At 42.9% G+C, this 26,845-nt stretch overlaps 1 protein-coding gene across 1 annotated transcript in view; it reads right to left on the reverse strand.

Annotated features, from left to right (window-relative positions):
* Positions 1–1,716: 1,716 nt before the first annotated feature.
* AP1S3 (adaptor related protein complex 1 subunit sigma 3) overlaps positions 1,717–26,845 on the reverse strand; it is a 67,546-nt gene continuing 42,417 nt past the window's right edge. The window contains 4 exon segments of the mRNA XM_086715228.1: positions 1,717–3,962; positions 9,152–9,289; positions 16,555–16,663; positions 18,770–18,948. Coding sequence (XP_086571354.1) covers positions 3,927–3,962; positions 9,152–9,289; positions 16,555–16,663; positions 18,770–18,948 — 462 coding nt within the window. The 3' untranslated portion in view covers positions 1,717–3,926.

Consider the following 26,845-nt stretch of genomic DNA (forward strand, 5'->3'; position numbering starts at 1 on the left):
TAATTTAATCAATTCATTAGACAGTTTCTCCAAAATATATTTACTCATACATAAGTAAAAGTAATTATATTTTAAGATGCTTTTAGAAGTTTGATTATTTTATTTAATGAAAACTAATGTTCCAATACTTCCAATTCTGACTGCATTAACTTGCAAAGTTGTATCATCATACTTTCATTTTTCAATTTAGTTGCATACCATTCTAAAAACTGCTAATGACCTAAATTTGTTTTCAAACTTCATTTTCGGATCGCAAACCCCTGCAAGTACACTAGTTATTTATTCTTCACATTTATATCGTCTTAAATTTTATAGATATTTTCCCACCATAATGAAAAAAAATTAATATTGGAGCCTAACCATCTTCCAGATTAGAATGATTTCCGTGTGTTTGACACGGCCTCTTATCCATACACTCATAGTATTATTCAAAAAGCACGTTCGTCTTTCCTTTGGAAAGTGTTGAGAGTTTCCACGGAGGCTGGTAAAATGAGCGATTCTGCACTATGTGAGCTTGTGAGCTTTTTTTATTATTAGCATTGACTTCCAACTGACTTTCTGAGCTACACCTGGTACTGTTCTAACTTGGAATGCTGCTTCTTACTTGATAACTTGCACGTTTAAAATGTTAATCTTGTGTGTAAAAGGAATATTTAGTAGAAAGAGGCCAGCGTGATTTACTTGATAATATTTGGAAGTAAATAAGACATTTATGCTGAAGAAAAGGAATTATGAGTTTGCTTGATTTTATTTTTTTTTAATTTTTTTTTCAACATTTATTTATTTTTGGGACAGAGAGAGACAGAGCATGAACGGGGGAGGGGCAGAGAGAGAGGGAGACACAGAATCGGAAACAGGCTCCAGGCTCTGAGCCATCAGCCCAGAGCCTGACGCGGGGCTCGAACTCACGGACCGCGAGATCGTGACCTGGCTGAAGTCGGACACTTAACCGACTGCGCCACCCAGGCGCCCCGAGTTTGCTTGATTTTAAATGTGAGATAATCCTTATTTTACTTCAATAGTAATTTAAGCACTCCCCCCCCCCACCATTTTTTGGAAGGAGAGAAAGATTTTTAACGGCCCACACTTTGCTAATTACTGAAAAACAGTCATTGGCTTATGTTACTTACTTCCCAGAGCATCTGACTGGACTTCATCCAAAATTGCAGAGACCATGTGAAAGAATACAGTAACATTTACCAAGGAAGTTCATTGATTCAATCTCAGAAAAGTAAACACAGTTCCTCAGTGATGTTTCCTAGGTGTTACAACATGAATCTTAAGGAGGTATGATTAGGCCTAGTAGAACAACATCTGTGTGTTTGATGAAAAGGATTTTCATTACTTTAGGAGACTTGATTTGGCAAAAAAAAAAAAAAAGTTTGAATGAATTAAAAATTCCCTTACTTTGCCCCAACTTAACGTTTGCTCATGAAAGAAATCACTAGACTTAAAGAATGCATCATTGACTACACGCAAAGAGAGCAGATTACCAAAATGTGGGTAAATGATGAGAGTCAGTCGAAGCAAAGCAGTTCAGACTCTTCTCTCCATTTGCTCTCACCTGCTTGCGAAGCTGCTTCCTGACGGTAAGTGCCAAGAAACCACAGAGATCACATTGAAGGGACTATCACCAGGAATTATGAGTAGAAACTTCTAGCATAAAATTTGATCAAAAACCAATTCTATTCGTAAAAAACACACTCAAATTCCTCGTTACAAAATGTAAAAACATTTTATTTGGAAGTTTTATACAAATTTAGTATTTATTATCTTTCACTTGGTAGTTCTATTATAATTGTATAATATAAAGAAAATATAATGATTGCTTTCACCGAGACCCACATAAAATGTCCCCCAAATACCTCATATTCACCCGGCGTGCTCTATCATTATGCTCGTTTTCTATGTGAGACACCGACACGGAGTCTGAAAGCCCAGTACACAGCTTGATAATGTCTAACGTGGGATTAGCCCATTTGAAAGAATACATGAATAAATACCTTCACCCAAAAATGGCCGAAAACTTCAAAAGAACCAGGAAAACACAATGACTTACATAAAGTCTACCTTTGCAGAACTTTTTATTATTATTTTTTTAATGTTTATTTTTGAGAGAGAGAGAGAGAGAGCTCAAGCTGGGGAGGGGCAGAAAAAGAGAGGGAGACACAGAATCAGAAGGAGGCTCCAGGCTCCGAGCTGTCAGCACAAGAGCCCAATGAAGGGCTTGAACTCACAAACCGTGAGATCATGACCTGAGCCGAAGTCGGACGCATCACCGACTGAGCCACCCAGGGGCCCCACAAACATTTTTAAAAGTAAAAGAGTTCCACCATATTGACAACACAAATCGGAAGACATCAAATAAACAGAGTGATCAAAAATGGCAGTTAAACTTCAGTCCAATGCCATCATTGTAATCACAGGATTAGCCTGAGTAAATAGATATTAAAAGCCCAATAATTCCTTCGTATACTAATCTGAGTTCCTTCTTTTTAGTAACGGCTCTATTGAGGAATTGGCCAAGTTTTTCTTCTGTTCGTGTCTTATTTTTCCTTAAATATATCTGGCAAGACGAATCAGAGAGGGCATTTTTCCTTCATGTTCTCTAAAGGTCCACCATATAGGATCTTCTAGAGAAAGAACACAGCAGCCAGCACACTGCTCTCTTAGGAAAAGCATGAGGGATCCCTAACCACGCCAACCCGAATGATACCAGACCTCAAAATGAACATGGAAAATGCACACGTAGGACATCAGAGGTGGGACATCAACACAGAGTGTTACGAGCTATTTCCCTATAATGTCTGATCACGTTTACTACCTGGTTACAGAGAACTTTCATTCCGGCAAATCAGGAATGCAACATATTGAGAATAATAATGATCAGCAGCAAATATTTAATTCAGGGCATGAGGAAGTAAAAAGGGAGGAAGGGCATCTACTATATAGGCTGTTATATAAGTCTAATAAACAATCAGTCGTCAAACATAGTAGATACACATTAAAACATGTTTGAAGCAAAATCTCTCAAGCAGCTAAGTGCTTGGAACCTTAAAACTTATTAAAATAGTAGTAGTTATTATAATTACTGCTACTGTTATTCATCTTTATTATACTATTGTTATAATAAGGGAAGTCATAGACACTGTATCTCCAGAAGTCTGAAATCCTTAATAAATACAGAGTTTATAGGAAAATATAACCTTATAATGGAATGCCCTTTATATTCAATTAAAAGGTAAAATGAAAATCTCGACTAGATAGCAGCTTCCATGATATCAAAACCACTTACGTCCCTTACTATCTTTGGTTATTTTCCTTAATTCCAACCCTGAAAAAATAAAGAATGCAGGACATTAAAATCAGATACATTGTATCTGGACTGAAATTTACATTTTACTAAGTGTATCCAAAAAAAAAAAAAAAAAACAATGTCTAGCATTATGTATGAACTCTGAACTATTAACATAATTTTGAATTATTATACAATTTAAAAAGTTGAACATTTAGAAAAGAATTACTCATAATACAACATGTATTTCACGTTCAAAACCATGGGTTATTATTCAGCTGTCAGTAGAGAATGGAATGCAACAATAAACATATTGCAACACCTTTACTTAAATTAGCTTAAAAATATCACATGGAATTAAAGCACGGTAGACACATACCCAGTCTACTGAGTCATAAAGCAGTTGCTTGAACATCCAGAGCCACAATAAGTAGTTACGTACAGCATAATACAGATATGTAATAACGATAAATATGTTATGTGAAACAACTTAATTGCTAGTTAACGAAGGATCCCTTTTAGGTTATTTTTGGCATGCTGCCAGAAACTCGTCAAGGAACTGGACGGCAGGTTCTGCTAATTGACAGGCTCACAGCGTGGGGGACTCGGGAGTCTTCAAGTAGACGCGCGGTTAAAATGTAGGCTTGCTCATATATTCTTCCATCGTCTGAAAGAGAACGAGAAATTAGAACAAGAGCCCCTTCGACAGCCTTTAGCAGAATGTGAAACCTTTGTCATTCTTTTACTTCCTTATTGTTTGCGGTTATTGAACAGAAGTTATCTAAACGGGGATGGACATCAATCTTTGCATTCTGATCAAGAACAGCGGTTCAAAGTTTGAGCGTAACGTGCATACACATCCATGTGGCTGGAACTTAATAACTTTCCACGGAAAAAGCTACGCTTGATCCCAAAAAGAATGTCCGACAAGAGAAATTCTAAAGCAACAGCTGCCAATATGCCACTGTTGACTTCGGGTAAACGTGCCTAAATGATCATGAGCACCCACCTCCAGGCACACGTAGTAGAGAAATCTCGACTGTATCTCTGTAACGTCAGAATTGCTACAGATACTGTGCAAATCATCTTTCTACGCTTGTTGGCAAGATATAAAAAGCACACACAAACTAGGATTCTTAAGGGTTTCTTCCATGTATTTTGAAAAGGCTTTCCTCCAAAGTATGCGAACTTCCTTCATCCTCCTCACCAGTTAGCAAGTTTGTCAACATGCCAGAAGGCCATAATTTTTTTGCCACTACTTTTGAAGAAACGTTCGGCCAGATTCACAATTACAGGTAGAGTTGAAATATACTGTGATGGGCAAGCCCTTTACCATGCAAGATAAATGGGTTGTCTCTTGCATTCTCTTCTATTGTAAACATATATTTGTGTAACACAGTGGCTCCTGCGTCGAATCAATACAAAAGTTCAAGGGGGGGCAGCCTTGGGGAAACGCCCCTGCCTCTTTCGTGCAAGCCCCAGTCAGCTCCATCAGTAGTGATCAAACTGTGCTTAACCTTGAACCTCAGGGTGCATAATTCACTTGCACCTGGCCGGGAAGACAATTGATCCGCATGGGCCAAACGGCAAGGCCATGGCTAAGCAATATCACTCAGAGGGAACCAAGGTTAGAAATCAGGCATTCCAACGGGTTTTCACCAGCTCTGTTTAGAATTCCAGGACTCCTATGCTGAAACACTTGCACTCGGTCACCCACACTTTCTTATAAAGCTCTTACGCCTCCAGATGAGCACTGGCCAAGAGAAGCCCACACCCCCAGCCCTCTGCCCTGTCTGCATCTCCTCTTACAATTGCTGCCGGTGTCTTCAAACTTAGCAGGGCTATCACACTGGCCAGGGGCCCACACCTGTTTTCTAGCACCTAGAGTTTATACCATTTGAAAAGGAATACAAAGTTGCAAGTACAAAATTGGATATGAAGTTGATTTAGAATGAGGAAGGCAGTAACAGATTATGCGTTTTTAAAGGACAAGTATCCCAAAATCCAGAACCATAGCCTAAGGTTTTCATTCATTAAGTGTCTGACATGCTTCTATAATGTATTCACTGTATGGCTACATGCGCTTTGCGGCTACGATATCTTACCTTTATAAATTCCACCACATGAGCCTGCAGCCTCGGAAGGGGCTTGGGCCAGCAAAAGCCTCTGGAATTGTCACTTTGCCGGCTTCTAGTTATTGGCACCACCTCCCACCACTGGCTACCTCAGTCGGCTACAGACGACACTGACTGCCCTTTCTGGGCCATGCTGTTACTCAAGTTACATGAATCAATAGCGTACAAGGTTGGTATTTTCTTGAGCTTCCTGCTTTCAAGGTTGGAATAGACACTCAAGGCTGGCACAACCTTAAAGAGCTCTGTGTTTCACAAGAGGACCAGGATCTGTCCCTCAGGACCCCTTCTTGCACCACCAAGTTTCTTGTGGATTTCGCACTGTACATACTGTAAGTTTTTACTGCTTTATGGCTTTGCTTAGCAGTTAACATGGGTTGTGGGTTTTGTTTTCGTCGTTGTTGTTGTTGTTGTTGTTTTAGAGAGAGAGCGTGCGCGCAGGGGAGGGGCAGAGAGGGAGAGAGGATCCCAAGCAGGCTTCATGCTCGGTGTGGAGCCCAAGGATCCTGGGATCATGACCTGAGCCAAGATTGGAAGTAGGACACTTAACTGACTGAGCCACCGAGGTACCCCAACGTGGGTTGTGCTTTTCAGGGTGACAATGTGGGGATGCACCTATGCCATTCTCATGCCTCCACGCATACACAGGCAAGGTATTCTCCCGCTTGAGCCAATGAGACACCATTTTGACTCGGGCTCCTCATTTTGTGGGGAAACCTCTTCTGTCCGTCGCCCCCACTGGTGATGCCAGGAATTGCAACCCCTGCAGGTAGTAAGCTAACTACCTTCCTCTTTCAGTTTGTTTTCTTATCACTTCAAGCCACTGTCCACGGGTTGTCACCCACAAAATAAGATACCTCCAAAAGTCACCCCCAACCAATTAAACTGTTCTTTGCGTTTTTTTATTAAAAAAAATTTTTTTTAACGTTTATTTATTTTTAAGACAGGGAGAAACAGAGAATGAGCAGGGGAGGGGCAGAGTGAGGGAGACACAGAATCCGAAGCAGGCTCCAGGTTCTGAGCTGTCAGCACAGAGCCTGATGCGGGGCTCGAACTCACAAACCGTGAGATGGTGACCCAAGCCGAAGTTGGACATTAACCGACTGAGCCACCCAGGTCCCCTAATCTGTTCTTTTTTAATCCATATCACTAACACCGAGCCCCAGGACACTCAGAATAATCTTTGAGCATTTGCAAATTTAAGACTCTGTGTCTTCTTACTAAATGTGCGAGGATGGCCTTTTTATTCTAAGAAACCTTTGTTAATTAGGGGTCCGGGAAAGTTCTAGGGGCTAAAAGCGAAAGCAATGTGACAAAGGCCTCCCTTAACCTTTAGTAGCTAAAATATGTGCTTAGGTCCAAAGGACAGGGAAAAAAAGGAAGCAGTATTTTTTTTTCTTTATGTAATTACATGGCTTGTGCCTAGTCATTCTACACTTTTCTGACCAGATATACACAGCACATTTTTCAGCCAGCTCCCCAAACGTTCACTGACTTAGCTGAAGTACCCGGAGCCCCAGAGAATGCTGATAACGTTGTCCCTATTTGGCAGGTGCTGTTAGTTTACCCAGAGAGATTTAGAGGGCAGTCATGACGTTGCCTGGTCACCATGGGGACACAGAGGCTAAACGGAGGGGCCCGTGAGCCCTGCCCATCAAGACCTTCCGCTCGATCAGCAAGAACCCGAACTACCAGTTAGCGTTTAATTGTGGAAGGGCTCTTTCTTTTTTAAATTTTTTTTTTTTCAACGTTTATTTATTTTTGGGACAGAGAGAGACAGAGCATGAACGGCGGAGGGGCAGAGAGAGAGGGAGACACAGAATCGGAAACAGGCTCCAGGCTCTGAGCCATCAGCCCAGAGCCTGACGCGGGGCTCGAACTCACGGACCACGAGATCGTGACCTGGCTGAAGTCGGACGCTTAACCGACTGCGCCACCCAGGCGCCCCTGGAAGGGCTCTTTCTTGAAATGCCGGCTTCCCAGATTTCTGTGGAACTAGCAGCATCAGATGCACTCCCAGCTCTTTAAAACCCTGTATTTCTTCCAGAGCAGGAATTCAAAATAACCCAGATTGTGTCCTGGCCCCAGTTCAGAAAGCTGCAATTACCGTTAGTGCCCGACACCCCGCTAAAAAGTCTCTTTCTCCCGTAAGTAGACTCCACGGTAAGGGCCCTGAGGATAGGGTTATAAGTAGCCCTTGGCATATTTTAAGAAAGGTTGTCCTGTGGAATTTCCAAACCCCTGATTTCTCAAGCACCTTGTAAAATTCCTTTCCTTTGGCGTTTGGAGAGAGCCAAGCAAACATCAGAAGGTTTAAATGCATTTCTTGCGGTGAGGACACCTCCAGAGGGAGATGAACCAGTCTCCTCAAAGGCACACGCAGATGCTTCCGGCACCTACTCCAACAGGTGTCTTCCTCAGAGTCCATTCACCTGAGCTCTGCTTCCCCCCGGATGGGCTGGAATAAGTCATCAGCTCAGCGAGGTGCCAGAAAAGTTGCTGGGAGACCATCCCTGATGCTGTTTTATTAACCCAGTCTCTTATTTCTTGAACAGCAGGAAGAATGGCTTTAACGCCATTTTTTAAAAGAGAGCATGTAATCCTCTGGAATCTCATGACCTGCCATTGTGAGACAGGCAGGTGGAAAGACCCAGTGACGCTGTGGGAAGAAGTGCCTAGAGGTGGCCTGTGCTGGGGTTGGTGGGATCACCTCATTGGGAGGCCAAAGGTCAGCGGGGTGCCGTGCTCCCCGTCAGTGTCCTTGGGAGCAGTCAAGGGGCCGATGTAGGTAAGTTCTCTTATTAAGTGTGATGTATGGTGCAAATCTGCACTGCTTCTAGAAGCCCCACGTGGGATGTCTGGGTGGCTCAGTCGGTTGAGTGTCTGACTCTTGATTTCGCCTCAGGTCACGATCCCGGAGTCGTGGGATCGAGCCCCGCATCGGGCTCCGTGCTGAGCAGAGAGCCTGCTTGAGAGTCTCTCTCTCTCCCTGTGCCCTTCTCCCTTTCTCTCTCTCTCTCTCTCTCTCTCTCTCTTTCCCCCTCTGCCCCTCTCCCTCACTCATGGGCACTCTCTCTCTCTCTCTCTCTAAAATAAAAATAAAATAAAAGACCCACTGTATTTTATGTAAATATCACAGAGTCAGGAGCACAACCACATGGATGCTTCAGGGCCCATTTATACCTTGGCAAGCAAACCACAGGATTCCCAATTTACTTATGCAAATAGGAGCACACCTGCAGTCTCGCCAGGAGGTGTAAGGAATTTTAATTACAATGATAAATGCCATCTTCAATAATAAACTTCTAATATCCCTGGCAAACGGAGTGACAATGCACTGCTATTCTCCTTTCCCAGGGGGGCACAGATATTTTAATGAAAGTCTTTTTATACCTCTCATTAAATGTCTGAAAAAAAAATAGCACCCAGCTTTTGGTTCCTTTTTGACAGTTGAGGTACCCTCACTAAAGAGCTCGACCACACATGAAAAGCCAAGACTCTGGAGCCCAAGTTCCTGGGTTCAACTCTCTATTCCACACTTCCCAGCTGTGTGACATCAGGCAGGTTGTTTAACCTCTCTGTGTCTCCGTTCACTCGCCTCTTAAGAGCGAACACTGGTAAGTTGCTTAAAAACCGCACCCCGCACAGCGTCAAGGCCTCAAGAAGTGTCGGCCAGCACACAATCATCATCGTCCCCGTCGTTATCTGTCCCCGTTGTACTGACCTCCTGTAACATATCAGAATCTTCAATGGCTTTGACAGCAGATTTCTTGGACGTTTCCTGAATTTCTCCACCCATTATAAACTCGTCGAGGATAAAATAAGCCTTTTCGAAATTAAAGATAATATCCAGCTCGCAGACCTGGTCAGACAAAAACAAACGTGTCGGTGAACTTGCAGGAGCAGCAGGGGAAACACGTATCAGCCTCAAGCTTTTCCAACAGCCACACCCAGGAGGCGCACCGAAGGGAAAACTATCAAATGGTATTCTAAGGACAGAAAAATAGAAGTGGGGAATCCCAGGCGCTTTAGCAAAAATAAAACCACATTCTATTAAGCAGACCATGTCCTTAAATAATATTCTTTGACGTCACAACAAGAAATTTGAGACTCGGGAGAGGGATCCGGCAGCATGGCTCCTATTTCCACCTGCCCCAATGGAAGCCGAGTCCCCAGTGATGTCAGGCACCAGGGCCTCGCCTCCTTCCTCCCGCTCTCTGGTCCGTAAGTCTGGGCTCCTAGCTACAGGACTATCAGCAGCTCACTCCTCAGAGGCAAATCAGCTCGCCTGTGCTAATTTTTCTCAAAATTATGCCACAAGCCAGTCGTTCTCAAACTTCAGAGCGCACTGAATCCACACGGAAGGCACCTGCTGGGCCCCCACCCTGAACGTTGGGATTCGGCGGGTCTGGGTAAGGCCCGAGAGTCTGCACGTGTGAGGGGTTCCCAGGCGATGCTAATGATGGAGGTCTGGGGACCATAGGGGGAGAACCACTGTCACAGACCAAAGCAGAGCCTAATAGATTTCGTGGTTCAAGTGAAGCCAGAGGCAAGAGAGCCGCCCCTCATGATCCCAATAGGGCTTGTTTCCAATTCCCTGATTGGCCACGCTGGCACTCTCCTGGTGTTTTCCTTCTCACGTTTTCCTCAACTCCCCGACATCCCCGTTCCTATTCCACACCCTCTGGAAGGTTGCTGCTAACTGCAAGTTTCTCGCCCTCTGCCCTCCGCCTCCTTTACCTCTCAGTAGCACTGGATACGCTCCACCATGTCTCTCTTGAAAAATCTCTCCCTTGCTCCCTGACCTGGGCCATACCATTCAAGGCCTGTTCTTGCCCAACATCTCTGGTGATTCCTTCTCAGACTCGCTGGATGATTTATCTCCCCTGCTACTTTGCATTCGGTGAAGAAGTATTTCTGGAGGGGGGCTTGGGACATCAGCAAAATCAACACCGCTGCTTCAGGCCGTTTACCTTCTAGTGACCCACCTTCTTCTTCAGCATAGGCATGTTTCATGAGAGCTTCTTCTCTTTGCGATACATATACTCTAGACAACCTCACAGACTCTCTATGGCTGTGTCTCGCCTCCAGGGTCCCATAACCTGGATGTGTAGCCCTGATCTCCTTCTGGAGCGAGTCCAATATCTTCACCTGCTCAGGAGACATGTCTGCCTGGACATTCCTCAGTCCAAGTCACCATCTGCCAAACTGAAGTTAAGCATATTCTCTTCCCCGCAGACCATTTTGCTTAGTAGCTGAAAATTCGATCTGGGGCTTGACCGAATTCACTCCACAGTGCCACTGATTTCTCCCTCCCCGTCATTCTTTTCCCCCTGCCTCGGGTCTCACGCCGCTCAGTCTGGTCATCAGTTCCTGTTGATTCCATCGTGCAAATAAACGACACCCCTTCGCCTCTTCTGTCTGCTACCCTTTCGCTGCCTTCTCTCAGGCCTGCAACCTCTCTCATCGAGGCCACTGCAGTGACCTGTTAGGTGGCGTCGGTCCCCAGTCAAGGCCAACAATGACTAACGCTCTGCTAAAGTGCTAATCTCGTTCCTCTCCTGTGTAAGGTCTTATGTCCAGAACAAAGTTTTAATTCCTCTACATGCCTTTTGGGACTCTTTATCACCTAGCCTGGGCCCCCCTCTCTCTAGCTTCCTGTGTCAGCATCACCCCCGTGCTACAGCCACGGTCCACTGAGTTCTTTTATGCCTTTACCTTTGCACATACGAGCGATTCCTGGGATACACCCCAGATGTCCTTTTCTTTACGCTGCTGGCAAAACGAAGCTCACTTTTCCAAGGCCAAACTCAAAAGTCAGGGGTCCGGAGGTTCCACCAAAGCCTCTTTTCCCCCACTCAGATTTCCCACCACTTGCTCTGTGTTCTCTCTTACATCTGTGGGCACTAGTGTATGCTTACTTATCGATCTCTCCCCCAGCACTGTGAGCTCGGGCACAGACCTCAGTCATCTTAATATCCCCGGTATCCAGCACATCATAGGATGCAGGACATATCTGTAGGACAAATGAGTCAGTCACTATTTAGGCCTTGTTTCTATGAGGCTGGGAATTAATGGGTTCCCAGATCACTGATTCTCTGATCCTACTGAGGGCTATAACGTTACACGAAGCGGATGTCAACGTTTTAGCAAACTGCTTCACGTATTTAGGACTTAGGTCAATGAAGTTGCAGACTCTACGAGGTAAATCATTAGGTAAATATCACGACCATAAATGGCCAGCTCAGAAAAACTCTTCCAACTACCTGCAAAGGTCCTGGTCTCCTCATTCACTAGAAAACAGCAGTAAGCGGGTAAATCCACAACAAGTGGGTGTATACATCTATCTCTACCTCCTCCCTCCCGCAACAGTCCATCTGCCTCTCTGTCTGTTGTGACGGTGTGGAAATTCCATGTAGAAGTTGGAAAGAATGAGAGAGATTTCCATGGACAAATGGGGAAAGAACTCCAAGGAGAACTCTCCAAGAACATTTGGAGAGGGGAAAGAAAAGAAAGCAAGTTGCAGACTACCATGCGTAATGCAATCCCATTTAGAAATAAAACTGCGTATGTCTGGTTAAAGAAGACACAAGGAGCAAGCAGTTACCAGAGGTCAGTAGAGGCAGGAAGTCAGGAGTAACAGTAGCAAAAGCTGAGGAACCTCAGAGTTCAAGGCAGGCGTAGACAGGAATCGGAGACAGACGGAAGCCTCATTAGGAGACACCAGCAGCTGGGATCCTGCAAGGTGAACCTGGCAGATACTAATGCAAGTTTTTCAGGAACGTCTCAAACCCCACTCGCAGACAGCCATGGGGCGGTTAATTGACTGCATCTAGTTTCAAGGGAAGGGAATAAAGTCGCAGGCACGCAAAGTCCGATAGAGAACACACACGCGCAGGCACACATGCACACACACATACATACACACACACACACACACACACACACAGCAGCAGCAGCAACTTGGATGTACACTGACTATCTCCAGGTTATAAGGAAACAGGTGTACAAGTTCTATCGGAACTGTAGGGAGTGTCACATATGAGCAACGATTTTGTATACAGCAACTCCAAAATCCTACTTCTATGGTTATTCTTTGAGCCTAACCCCAAGGGGTTACTGTATCTGAGAGCAGAAACAGGAAACACCTCCCGGAGCACCCTAGACCAGATGCAGGTTTCTTCAGCTAACTGCCCAATTACTCAAATACTGGTGATTCCACTTAAGGGTACTGTCCCAGTACATCAGGAATGTGCCCTCAATGCTTAAATTACCGCATTTCATCTATTATGTAAAAATAAATGGTTTCTGTGTTTATAAACACGTGAGCATCTGAATTTTTTTTACACATTTTCTTGTGTATACATAGACTCTGGAAGAAAGCTTATAAAAAGGCAGAAACAGTGATAATTTAATTTCACCCTTGATCTCTTAGCCTGTGCTTTAATTTGGCTTGAGGGTCTTCTCTTAGAGCAGAATACATGTCTTCGTAAGATTATTTCTGACATTTCATTAACTAAATACTTTTGGATAGAGTCTAAGAAGAGCCTTCTCTTACTGAATTCTGTTCTAAAGTAAGTACAAAAAGTTTAAATTACATATAGCAAATGTATAAAACCATATATAAAATAATACAGTTTAAGGTACAACGACATAGCAATTGACAGTTTATAAAGTATTGTCGATCACACTGTCTCTTTGATCCCCACAACAGCCCCATGAAATTAGCAAAGTAAATATTTCTGTTAACCTTTTGGAGTGTTATTTTCTTATCTGTGAAATTAGAGATCTATCATAAGCCAAATCACGGGTCTGGTTAGTGGGTGACTGGGCACCACTCACTCAGGACCTAGCAGGACTCAGAGCCTTCCTCCTCCTAGAAGAAAACTTCCTAAATCAAGATCAAGCCTCTTTGGGATAGCAACACCCATACCCTCTGAGCACATCAGCAAAAACTCACACCACAGCCTGTAATGGGAAAATATGGCAGGTGGCTAAATCCTCAAACAGACCTTTATCTACTCAAAGACTCTGGGGCATCTCTTCGTAGCCTCTGTAAATTGGGGTTAATGTTGTTTACGGAAGATTGAAAGATTAACTAGTTAATCCGTGTAAGTCTCCCTGGAATGGAAAAATGCTCAAAAAATACATAAGTTAGTAGCCAGAGAGTTTGATTGATCTGCCATAGGAAGGTAATATTTTCCACTGTTGTAAGAGAAACACAGTACAAAGTTTTCTCTTGGATAATATCAAGGGCAGAATTCAAGGAAACCTTCAGTATTAACAAAGAAAAAAAGAATGCCAAAGAGAAATAGATTATTCCTGAGATGATGTCAATGAGAATCAGTACTGGTAGCCTTTGCTCATCACAGTTAATTAATAAGAACTGAACACCTACTGGGCACATAGCCTTGAATTGCTCTTAGCTGCTCTTAGCTTAATAAAAGATTCATTGAATTTTTTAGTGAATTAAATTTTGGTCCGTGGCAAAGACAGAGCTTCTAAAGGTACGCCACAATAGGATGAAAAATTAATGTTAGAGAAATAGGAATTCATTCTGATTCTCCTTATATCTTAACTGAGCTTAGCATTGGTGAAGGTGATTTAGATTGTCTTAAGAAAGCAATGTGTCGTGATAAGACTAAGACCGAAATTTAACCCCAATTCACGTTATCACAGTTGGGTAAATCTAGGAAAACATATAGTTCAAACCAGAGTGCGGAAATTAGGGGCAGAAGGTCCTAGGGAAGCCTGGGCCTCACAAAAACTCCTGCAGGCCTTTACAAAAGGCCAGGTCTGCAGTGGATTTCAAAATGTCAGTCTTCATTTGAATAATGGAAAGCATAAATTTAACGAATCTCAAGTTTGAAAACATGCTATTATATGTTTGCAAATCTCTCTTTAAAAAAAATGAAAACCCATGGAGGGAGGGGAAGGAAAAAAAAAAAAGAGGTCAGAGAGGGAGAGAGCCAAAGCATAAGAGACTCTTAAAAACTGAGAACAAACTGAGGGTAGATGGGGGGTGGGAGGGAGGGGAGGGTGGGTGATGGGTATTGAGGAGGGCACCTTTTGGGATGAGCACTGGGTGTTGTATGGAAACTAATTTGACAATAAATTTCATATATTGAAAAATAAATAAATAAATAAATAAATAAATAAATAAATAAATAAATAAAAACTTAGAGAAAACCTAAGAGGAAGAGAAAGAAAAATGGTCTGCCTGTCTTACTCTGTATACTGACCAACAACCTGAGTCTCTGAAGCAACATTAAAGGTCATCTTCTAACATCATTTATAAAGGGAATAAAGGAGAATCAAAAGGATACAGGGAGGGAGGGAGAGAAAATTCTTTCAAAAACCTTTCAAGTGCTCACGCTGGTGAAAATCGTTGCAAGAAATCTGACAAAACCCCAACCAATACCGCAAACGCTATTCATTCCATTGGACAGAGAACAAAATGTCTTATGGAAGCAAACTCTCCCAACAACGCTTGATAAAAACCAGCAAGCAGGGGAATGGGGAAGAGAACATTACTGAGAGAAAACACTCCAAATCCAATGACTTATTTCTTGAGACTGTGAACTGGATGACATGTTTCTGGAACATTTGCTAAAATCTGGCCCAGAGTTGCTTACACGTGTTGAAAAATCAAACGACTAAGTCCTAGGTCATGATCTCGAGAGACGTGCTGTTTGCGGGCCACACAAACCCTGCACAAGTTACGGACAATGCCAGGCTGTTCCATGTTGCTGGAGCACTGGGCACGTCAGGGATAAAAAGAGAAAAGCGAGAAGGTCAGAGAAGTGGCCTGGGATGGATGTTTAGAAAGCTCATGTGCCAGGCTACAATGTTTGGCTGTTACTCATTATAGATGATGGAAAGTGACTGAGGACGTCTGTCACCCTGGATCTGTGCATTGCAAGGAAGATGGTAACTGACAAGCCAGGAAAGGGAGGCAGAGATGAGCCCAGAGGCAGAAAGGGCCAGAGGTGAGGTCCCAATGAAAAGGAAAACTGCGATCCCAAGTAAACCTATACTGGGTGGGAGTGGGAGCAAAGAGATGGACTGTAGTCCAATCGGAATAGACAAAGGCCGCCTTTAGCAAAGAGTGGAGAAAGAAGAAAGAAGGAAGCATTGGAGGATCCCGGGACACAACAGACTCAATCACAAGACAGAACAGGTTTGCAGAAGGCGACTGTAGTTCTTGACGTGTTGAGGCTGAGATGGTTGTAAGAAGAAAACAAAAGACTGAGATGGCTGTGGGAAGCCCAGTGAAGACCGTCCTCAGCAGAGCGCAAGAGAGCCATATGGTCGTGGATTCTGGAAGCGACAGTCAGGCAGACATGCAAGGAGAGTAGAAAGGGCAGGGCGAGGAAGGGAGCTGGGGGCAGAAACCAAGGAGGGGCCTTTAGAAACGGGATGAGAATCAGAACTCGGGGCTGTGGCAAAATAAAGAGGTGTGGTGACGAGCAAGGATCCAGCACTGCAGGGAGGTGAGCAGGTGAAGATTTAAGAAGCATCACTGGTGTTGACCATTTGGAAGGGGCCGGCGGTAACTCTGTGATCTCCTTGGAGCAGGAAAGGTGGAACCCAAGCTCTAAGCGGCCCCAGAGCGCATGGGTTCTGAGGACGCTGCCCCTTGTATGGAATCCTACTTGGCAATAAATGCATGGAGACTAAAAAACAATAGGAAGGAAAGGGATTTGGGTTTTCTCTTGTTGATTTGTTTGGCATTTTTTTAACATATAAAGAATATAAAAGAACACTTGGAACTTAGTAAAAGAAGCTGGAGAGGGGATGGAAAAGTCAAAACAGAAGGGAGATGACAGTCAATGAAGAATGAGAAGGAAAAGATCGAGGAATCCTTCACAACTAAATTCCAGTTCATTGAACAGGGTCTCTAGTGCGGTTGTGGTCTGAAGACAGAGACACGGCCTGCCTCTTGAAAGCTGTGGGTCTTTTGTTTACAAAGAATCATGGGAAGTGGGGGAACGCCTCACATTCTGGACCCTGTACCCATGCAATTCATGCTTTAGATTTGAGAGGGAGAAGCAAGGCAAGGAAAGATAGCACTGGTGTAAGAACTGAAATAGGGACTGATTCTGAATAGACGAGAACAACACTTACGTTTCCAAAGTATTTGTCCAGCAGCTCCACGTAACGATGCACAATCTCTAGCGTCAAGAGCTCATTGTCCTGATTTTCGACTGCGCAGCAAAAATATAAACTAGCATACCTTGGAGAGAAAAAAAGAAAGGAAGGAAGGAAGGAAGGAAGGAAGGAAGGAAGGAAGGAAGGAAGGAAGGAAGAAAGAAAAGTAAAATATGATGACACATCAAATAACCTGAAGTTGGTGTTTTCCGCAGTGAATACACAAAGTTACCTCTTCTTCAGAGAGTCTCCCCCAACCATCCAAATCAAAAAAGGAAATCATCATTCACCACACCCAATATGTTCCCAAAATGTGAAATAGAATATGTAAAAACATGGTGGCCATTGGGTTCTTTCTGTTAATTATATGAAGACTCTCAACACCATTTTACCCCTGGGAAACAGTCCAGTGGGGACAGAGTCCTTGGCCCACTGGAATGGGGGTATGCTCACGCCCCTCTCCCGCTTGTGAACTGTCCTTTCTAAACTTCAACCCCCTGACCAGGGCTCTCGCCTCGCACTGTGCTGACCTCTTTCTGTATGTGTCCCGCCTTTAGTCTATCCAGTCTACCCTCTGCAACTCTTTCTTCTGCCTAAAATACTCTTCCCCATCCCGTTTGTGTGGATAACTGCCTACATCTCCCTTAGCTCTGAACTTGGATGTCATTCCCTCTGGGAAATCTCCAACCTCTCCGACCGGACCAGATGCCCTGCTATGCACTCCTGTGCCTCTCCCATCAGAGCACTGCCCGTTTAGTGGCCTGTCTCTGCCCCACGAGATCAGTGGGTTCCCAAAGGCAGGTCCTCAGTCTGCCTTGCTCAGCATCATAAACCCAGGAGCTGCAAGTATCTGTTGAGAAAACTGCTAAAGCCTTTTCTTTATACAATGGTTTAAATTACAAATGAACTTAAAGTTTTAAAAAACCAGCAGGCAGAGAGTAAGGGCAAGCTTCCTGTTGGCAAGTGCTTCCTGGGACTTTGCCTTACTGTCCCTGGGATGCTCATTTTAAGAGGCCTTCACTGACATCTCTCTGGATGCTAGTACTAAAAGCTTTAATCCTGGGACTCAGCAGCAGAAGCTTTGCCCAGGCACCTCCTGGTAACTTACTTCATTAAATATGGTCCACAAGGTCGCCTCTGTCTTTTCCTTTCAGGTTTTATAAACACCCCGTGAAAGAACCTTCCTAATGTGCATTTTCCTTCTGGGAGTGGCAGTAGGATGTTGGATGCAGGGTCGGGTCAGCTGGGTTCTGGCCCTGGCTTAGGCATCAGTTATTTGGGTCTTTATGGGCAAAAGTGCTTTACATCTTAGGGCTTCAGTTTCCTCATCCGTAAACTGAGGTCCCTTTCCAGTATGGTCTTGCTATGGCAAGCAGGTGCTATCAGGAGAGAATATATAGGCTTTAAAGCCAGAAAGATATGGGGGCACCTGGGTGGCTCAACTGATTAAGCCCCCAACTTTGGTTCACGTCATGATCTCATGATTCGTGAGTTTGAGCCCCACATGGGGCTCTGAGCTGACAGTGCAGAGCCTTCTTGGGATTCTCTCTCTCTCCCTCTCTCTCTCTGCCCTTCCGCCACATATGCACCTATGCTCGCCCACTCGCGCACTCTCTCTCTCTCTCAAAAGAATAAATAAATAAACTTAAAAAAAATAAAGCCTGGCTCTACCAAACTGTCACTTAGTTACTGTGGCTGAAGACTAATTAATTACTTGCATTCTCTGTGGCTTCAGTTTCCTCATCTGCAAATATGAGTAATAATAACAGCCGTCCATCTCTCTTATCACGTTAACCTGCATTTTTTTCCGCAGCATCTGTTATTAACAGAGGTTTTGTTTACCTGACCAATGAGTAAGCTCCAAGAGAGCGGCACTGAGCCCTGCCGGGTAGTTACTGAGCCCACAGCCATTAGAAGTGCTGGAAATACAATAGGTGCCCATAAGCTATTCCTTGAATGCACTTGTATATTAGCCACATGTAGATTAAGTACCTAGAAGCCATCCTGGCACAGGGAGAACCTCTCAATAAATGAGAATTCTTTTTTGTTAGTCTATGGGTATAAATATTTGGGCTCCAGCCTCCAAAACTTTCAGTAAATGATGGAATTGGTGTTGCAATCGAAAACGCTCGGTATTTAAAACAATCCAAAGCCATAATGAGAAAGACAATTCTCATAAAGTTACTCACACCTTTTATAAACAAGTTTTAGTTCCTTCCAGTCAACAAAACTGCTTGTCCTCTGACCACGAGAGAGAACAATCTGGACAATTTCCCGGGTGATCTTTTTCCTCTCTTTGTCAGGGAGAGTCGTGTACCATTTCTGCAGCCGTAATTTCCCCTGTCGACTGAAAAGCAATATGAAATGTATCTAGAACAAATAAAGCACAGAGAAAAACAGAGCTTTATCAGCTACGTCATTCTACATAGACACTGGAAATTAAATGGCAGGGCTTACAAAGGATGCTAGTTATAAACAAATGAAAAAATTCTCACCAGAGTGAAAACGATCTCATCTGCAAATTACATTTAACCCATTAAAGAATAAAGAAATGGGGACATTACAAACATGCCTTATTTATATTCGTGGGGAAAGATAGGATTTGTAAAAAGTACTCCCTTCTGGAGTCACAAATTTATTACATGGAGAAAAAGATACTGAGGAAGCATGTAACTCTTTTGAGAAAACAACAAAATCTTCCTTCCCAAGCCAAAAATAAAGTGTTAAAAAATGGCAGAAGAGTTTGCTCTAAAAATTACCCATCACAACTTGGGCAACCCAAGTTGCCCATCACAACTACAGCAATGTAATGATAGTAGAGAAAAAAAAAGGGGAGAGAAGGGAAGGAGGATAAAGAGTGAGAAAGAAAGAAAGGGACAACATTGTCTTTTTTTTTTTTTTAATAAAAACTATATACATTTAAGGCGTACAACATGATTTTATATCCATGTCTATAGTGAAGTGATTACTATAGTCCAGCTAATCAACATTTCACCTCCTCACATGGTTACCATTTTGTGTGTATGATGACAGACCCTGAAATCTACTCCCTTAGCAAACTCCCAGTATTCAGTCCAGCGTTATTAACTATCGTCGTCATCCTGAAGAGCAGATCTCTAGACTTGCTCATCTTACAGCTGCAACTTTGTACTCTTCAACCAACATCTCATTTCCTCCATTTCCCCACCCCTGGTGACCACTGTTCTAGTCTATATGCCTCTATGAGTTTAACTTTTTAGATTCCACATGTAAGTGAGATCATGCAGTATTTCTATTTCTATGACTGGCTTATTTCATTGAGCAACGTTCATCCAAGATACCACAAATGACAGGATTTCTTTCTTTTTTTATAACTGAAAATATTCTATTATTACCCACCCTCCCACACAAACACACATAAACACACACATATATACCACATTTTCTTTATCCATTCATCTATCAACGGACACTTAGGTTGCTTCCATATCTTGGTTGTTGCGAATAATGTTGCAATGAACTTGGACTGCAGGTATCCCTTTAAGATACTGACTTAATTTCCTTTGGAAATATACCCAGAAGTGAGATTGCTGGATCATATAGTAGTTCTATTTTTAATTCTTTGAAGAACCTCCATACTGTTTTCCATAATGGCTACACCAGTTTGGATTCCCACCAACAGTGTACAAGGGTTCCCTTTTCTCCACATTTTCACCAACACTGTTATCTTTTGTTTTCTTGAGAACAGTCATTCTAATCAGTGTGGGGTGATCTCCTCTCGTGGTTTTGATTTGTATTTCCCTGATGATTAATGATGTTGAGCATCTTTTCATATACCTGTTTGCCATCTGTGTATCTTCTTTGAAAAGTATCTGTTCAAGTCCTTTGCCCATTTTTAAATCAGGATATTTATTTTCTTGCTATTGACTTCAGTTTCTTATATTTTTTGGATATTAACCTCTTAACAGATATATGGTTTCCAAATATTTTCTTCCAGTCCTCGGCTGTCTCTTCACTCTGTTGATTGTTTGCTTTGCGGTGAAAAAGCTATTTAGTTTAATGTAACCTCATTTGTCTATTTTTGCTTTTGTTGCCCTTGCTTTCGGGGCAATATCCAAAATATCACTGCTCAGACCAATGTCATGAAGCTTTCTCTCTATGCTTTCTTCTAGTAGTTTTACAGTTTTAGATCTTAACATTTAAGTCTTCATACATTTTGAGTTGATTTTTTTATATTAAATATAATTTATTGTCAAATTGTTTTCCATACAACATGAGTTGATTTTTTAAAATGGAGTGAGATAAGGTCCAATTTCATTCTTTTCCACATGGGTAACCAGTTTTCCGAGCATCACTTATCGAGAGATTGTCCTTTTCCCATTGTGTGTTCTTGGCACCTTTGTTGAAGATCAAACTAAGTTTGTTTGGTTTTTTTAAGCTTATTTATTTATTTTGAGAGACATAGAGAGTGTGAGTGGCAGAGGGGTAGAGAGAGAGAGAGAGAGAGAGAACCCCAAGCAGGCTCCACATTGTCATTGCAGAACCCAACAGGGGGCTCAATCCCATGAACCAAGAGATCATGACCTGAGCCAAAATCAAGAGTCAGATGCTCAACCAACTGAGCCACCCAAGTGCCCCTCAAACTAAGTCTTACATATAAGCTCTTTACTCCACTTTGTGGGTAACTTGGCTGAGAGCTTTAGAATCAACCATCTCATGTAAATATTGTCACCACAATAGACTGTTAACAGTTTAGTGTGTTGGCCACGTTAGGAAGCAACCCAATCTTGATTTTCAGTGAAGTTTCAAAGTCTGCATTTTAAGTAAATGCCCACATTTCAATGAATTTTAAAAGTTCTAAATAACTAGAAAACACCATAACGTGTAGAAATTTACTTTGCTACCTTGGAGGTATAGTCACTATGCTTCTGGAAATTGTCACATGGTATATAATCTTTATCTGATGGGAGATGACGTTTTCTCCATGTACTGTATGAGAAGAAGTTTAGAATCATAATTTATCATGTTTTTTGCTTTATCCTTTTTTGATAAAATTCATTGTGGAGGTTAATTGTGTCAGGGAGGGAAGAACAATATATACGAGAAACCAAAATTCTTATCATTTTAAAGAATTTTTATAAATAAAATATTCACCTTCTTTTATTGAAGGGGTTTGGCTCTGAATGTCAGGGCATAAGTCATAAAAACTCACTAGGTGGTGATATCTGAGGACCAAAAGAAACCAGGCTCTTTCCCCAGAGCTCCTCCCGCCCCCAATCTATAGAATTTGAGGTCTTCTTAATAAGGTTATATTCTGTCTTACAAAGAAAACATCTCTGAAAACAAGGACTTGAGGGCCACGACATCACAAGTGAGGAGAAAGCAAATGTAAAAGCCCTCCCCATCTAGCAACTTTAAGAAAAATCATCCTCAGGACGTTGGGTGGGAGGATGGGCTAAATGGGCGATGTACATTAAGAAGGGCACTTGTTGGGATGAGCACTGAGTGTTATACGTAAGTGACGTGTCACTAAATTCTATTCCTGAAATCATTATTACACTATATGTTAACTAACTTGGATTTGAATTAAAAAAAAAAAAAAGTCATCCTCAGTCTGGAGTTTTAAATATCTGTTGAGAACACAGCCTTTTCTTTTTTTTTTTAAATTTTTTTTAATGTTTATTTATTTTTGAGACAGAGAGAGACAGAGCATGAATGGGGGAGGGTCAGAGAGAGGGGGAGACACAGAATCTGAAGCAGGCTCCAGGCTCTGAGCTGTCAGCACGGAGCCCGACACGGGGCTCGAACTCACGGACCGCGAGATCATGACCTGAGCGGAAGTCGGACGCTCAACCGACTGAGCCACCCAGGCGCCCCGAACACAGCTTTTTCTATCAACACAGGTATAAATAACTCCATAATGGAACACCGTTACCGTTTTCTAAGAATTAACCTGAGAAAGATATTTTTACTTCCAAGAAGAGATCATAGTAAAAGTGACATTCTAAAAGGGCAAAGTTGAATGGTGACAGAATCATAAAACCTCAGCATCTTGAGAACAAGACTCAGCTGTGGGTCACCACCAATGGAAAAATCTATTCAATCCAATGTCTAGAAAATGGTCAGACCTTCACTAGAGAAATGAAATCCACACATTTTGTTAGTGTTCACTTTGCATTTCCCGTCAGAAAATTCTTTTCCTCCCATCTGTTACCATTTACACCAATTTTCCCTGATTTTTATCCAGAGAGTATATTAAAACACAATATCACGCTATCCCAGGAGTAATAGCTAACCCTTCACATATTTGAAGATGCCTTTTGGTCTACCATAAATCTTTTTCCTTCCAGAAGAAATAAGTCTGGTTTCATGTTGTCTTCATATTGGTTCTATTTGCAGATCTCGAAATCACTCTTGTGATTCCTCCAAGATTTCTCCATAGGCTAAATGTTTACTTTTAACTGGGGGCGCTCAGATCTATGTCCAAAGTTCCAGTGAGAGGCTGGAACTAGGTCTGAGTTTAATTGTGGATTCCTTTCTAGTTCTTCTACGTTGCAACATGCTATCAAGATTGGGTGCCTGCCTTTGTTTTATCTTTGAGAGAGGAAGAGAGAGAGAGACAGAGAGAGAGAGAGAGAGAATATGAGCGGAGGAGGGGCAAAGGGAGAGAGAAAAAGAGAGAATCTCAAACAGGCTCCAGGCCCAGCAGAGCCCAACTCAGGGCTCGATCTCATGACTATGAGATCATGACCTGAGCTGAAATCAAGAGTCAGATGCGGGGCGCCTAGGTAGCTCAGTCTGTTGAGCATCCAACTTTGGCTCAGATCATAATCCCACAGTTTGTGAGTTCAAGCCCCGTGATGGGCTCTGTGCTGACAGCTCAGAGTCCGGAGCCTGCTTCGGATTCTGGATGCCGTGTCTCCCTCTCTCTCTGTCCCTCCCCCGCTCACACTCCGTCTCTTTCTCCTTCAAAAATAAATAAACATTAAATAACTTGAGCCGGATGCCACCCAGGAGCCCCTGCTGGCCTTCTTAAACATGGATCACCGATGTAGGACAATGAACAAAGAGCAACTCCTTACTCTAACCATGAGTTCAAAGAGAAGGATGATTAGGAACGTGATACACACATCTATAAAGCCGGTATAAAATACAGAAATGCGTTCCAAATTCAAAGGAAGCAACAAATTGATTCAAGTTTATCCCATAATTGCACTGCATAAGGCAGTGTTGAGAGATTTAGTCCTCTCAAGTTCTGCTCTGAAACGAAACATGGCTTGTGTTGCGGTGTCTGGTGTCTATCACACCCCAGAGTTAATGGTCTCGCTTGAGAGAACCGGCAGAATGAGCTGTCTGAACTGTGGTGACGCACAAGAGTTCGTCACCTCCCGCAATTAATTTTGTCCAATTTATCAGTCTAGTCATTCAAGGCCTATTTGAATAATAGGCTTCAAGAGGTTAATCAAATACCTTCATTGATCAGCATTAGCTTGAGAGCAGGAAAAAGAGCAGCTGGAAGGGTTTTTTCCAATATTTACAAAGAGCCAACTTACATTTCAGTTAATGTCATAAACAAACTTCATCTGACTTCAGAATACAATACCCAGACATTAATATTGCTGAGACAAAAAGAGTAATGGAGAGGCAGACTGATAATACTCTTTCGGAAAATGCCAACTCCAGAAATAACCACACAATCCAATGAAGTGTGTTGAGCAACGTTGACTTCCTACATTTGGCCCAAATACTTTGGCCTCGGGTGGCCGTTTTGCTTCACCAAGATCTCTCATCCCTACCCCAGAAGCCCTTCTGAGGGGTCTGGTTCTGTCCCAAACGATCCTTTAAATCCAAACATGTCAGGTTAATCCAAGAATGCCCGGTCCTCAGAGTGTCCACTAGTATAATCCTCGACCTGATGGAAGATAGCCGGAATTTCTCACTTTGACCCAGAATGTAAACTGCTCTGGGCACTTTCTTAATTTTATTTCTGAAGTATGTCCAGGGAGGCACCATTTGGCCTTTTAAGGATGCGCCAAGCAGACCAGCACCGAACTATTTCGTCTGCTGTTCTGAGCCACTGTTAGCATCTTCCTTCTAGTCGAAGATAAAAGGCGAAAGCATCCGATAGCAGCTTTAGTTCTTAATGTCTTCAAATCCCCCTGCTCTTGACCTGAACCCATGGAGTAGACTCAAAACTAGCTTCTAAGGAGAGAGGTCTCCAGGAGCCTCTTCCTAGCTCCAATACCGTTACCCCAGGCTAGCCTGTATTTCAGGATCTGAGCTGCAAATATAAATACACAGAATATGCTCCTTTCCTCCCATTCCATCAACTTGATAGGCCCTCTGGTGCCCTGTATCCCATGATGCCTCACTTAAACAACACTATTGCTACAGTCCTTGCCTCCTTAGCCTCATTCCCAACTTCGGCAGCCACTCTGCAAACTCCGAGCCCAGATCAGCCCATCCACTCTCCTCTCTGCTTCCCTGCTGAAGCATCAGGCACTCCCGATCATAGAAAAATCAGAGGACTTTGCAGACTGGTACTACTTTAGATGTATGAAGGTCCGGCTCCGTGAACTCCCCAGTGTTATTTGGGAACTCTCCATCCACCTCTTCGTATAAAGGGTTGCTAGGCAACTCCCCCTTCCATTTCTCAAGGGGGTTATTGCAAGTCACCGTAATGCCCCTCTTATTCCCTACTTCCACCGTTACTCCCTGACTCTGGGAAGATAAAAGTCGAGAGGATAAAAACCATTCTGCAGGGTTTCCTTAGCTCTCCCGCCCCCAACACACCTGTATACTCACATGCACAAACTCGGTCACCCCCCACCCCTGCCAACTTATTTTCTCCCTGGGCCAGAGGACACGACATCATCTTCTGCCCTGGCTTTCAACCCTCACCGATGTCTTCAGGAGTGTGGATCCGTCATTCTGACACTGGCCCTCCCTTCTGAGACACGTTACACGTAGATATTGAGTAATTCTAAGTTCCCTCTCATGTTTAAAAAAAAACAGTGATCCTCAGGGCACCTGGGTAGCTCAGTTGGTTAAGTGTCCAACTTCAGCTCAGGTCATGATCTCACAGTTCGTGGGTTCGAGCCCCGCGTGGGGCTCTGTGCTGACAGCTCAGGGCCCGGAGCCTACTTTTGGATTCTGTGTCTCCCTGTCTGTGCTGCTCCCCCCACCCCCGCCACCACCTTTCTCTCTCTCAAAAATAAATAAACATTACCAACAAAAATTAAAAACACAGTGGTCCACTCTGGAATCCCAACCTGGACTCAGCAGTCAGTGTCAAGAGTCCAGAAAATGCCCATACCTTCTGGCCCAATAAGCCTACTGTTTAAATCTATATTAAGGATGTGCCTGAAAATGCAGATAAGTATTTAGGCCCTAATGCTCACTATAGTTCTTTATAGAAACACACACATACATACAAAACAAATACAACTATAAACTATCTAAATTAGCAATAATAGAGAAATTTTTAAGTGGTATTTGTTAAATGATTTCAGTAAGTGAGACTGTCTATAGTACAATGTCAAGCTTAAAAAAGGAATATAAGATAGTACATGAAGTATTATAGCAACAATCTCAAACTATACTCACATAGAAATTATATAAAGACACTAAATGGTTCATAGTGTTTATCCTGGAAGAGTGGAATTCTAAATGCTGTTTTCTACTTTGTACTCGCCTGGAATTTCCCAAATTCATACGCGTGATTTTATAATTAGAAAAAAAATGCATAATGAAAAGAATATTAGCAAATTCAATAAAAATCAGTCAGCATTCTATCTGGCGGCCGAACACCACGTAAATGTCAAGGTGCTTGCAACAAATACAACTATACCTCAAGGAGACCGTACTCTACTCAAGAGACCCTGCAGTACTATGTAATCAGACAAGTGGGGCTCACAGCTGGTGTCCTGGCCACACAACTATACAAGCATAAGGACAAGGACGATAGGGAAGGAATATGCGAAATGATCATTGTTGCCATACTGACATGGGGGGCCCTGATAGCTATTTTTCTCTAATTTCAAAACAATGCTATTTAATTCTGACAACGAAATGAAGAAAGGGAGAGGGAGCAAAAGTGGACCTACAGGTTAAGCTTTACTCACACGAATGAGAGTATTGCTTTTACGACAGGCTGACAAACTCAATGGACCACAATCAGCAGCATTTGTTTTATGTATGTATGTATGTATGTATGTATGTATGTTAAATATAATTATTGGCAAGTTAGCTAACATACAGTGTATACAGTGTGCCCTTGGCTTTGGGA

This window comes from Puma concolor, chromosome C1 (assembly GCF_028749965.1).
Source record: "Puma concolor isolate L17-30 chromosome C1, mPumCon1.1.hap2, whole genome shotgun sequence".
Taxonomy (NCBI): Eukaryota; Metazoa; Chordata; class Mammalia; order Carnivora; family Felidae; genus Puma; species Puma concolor.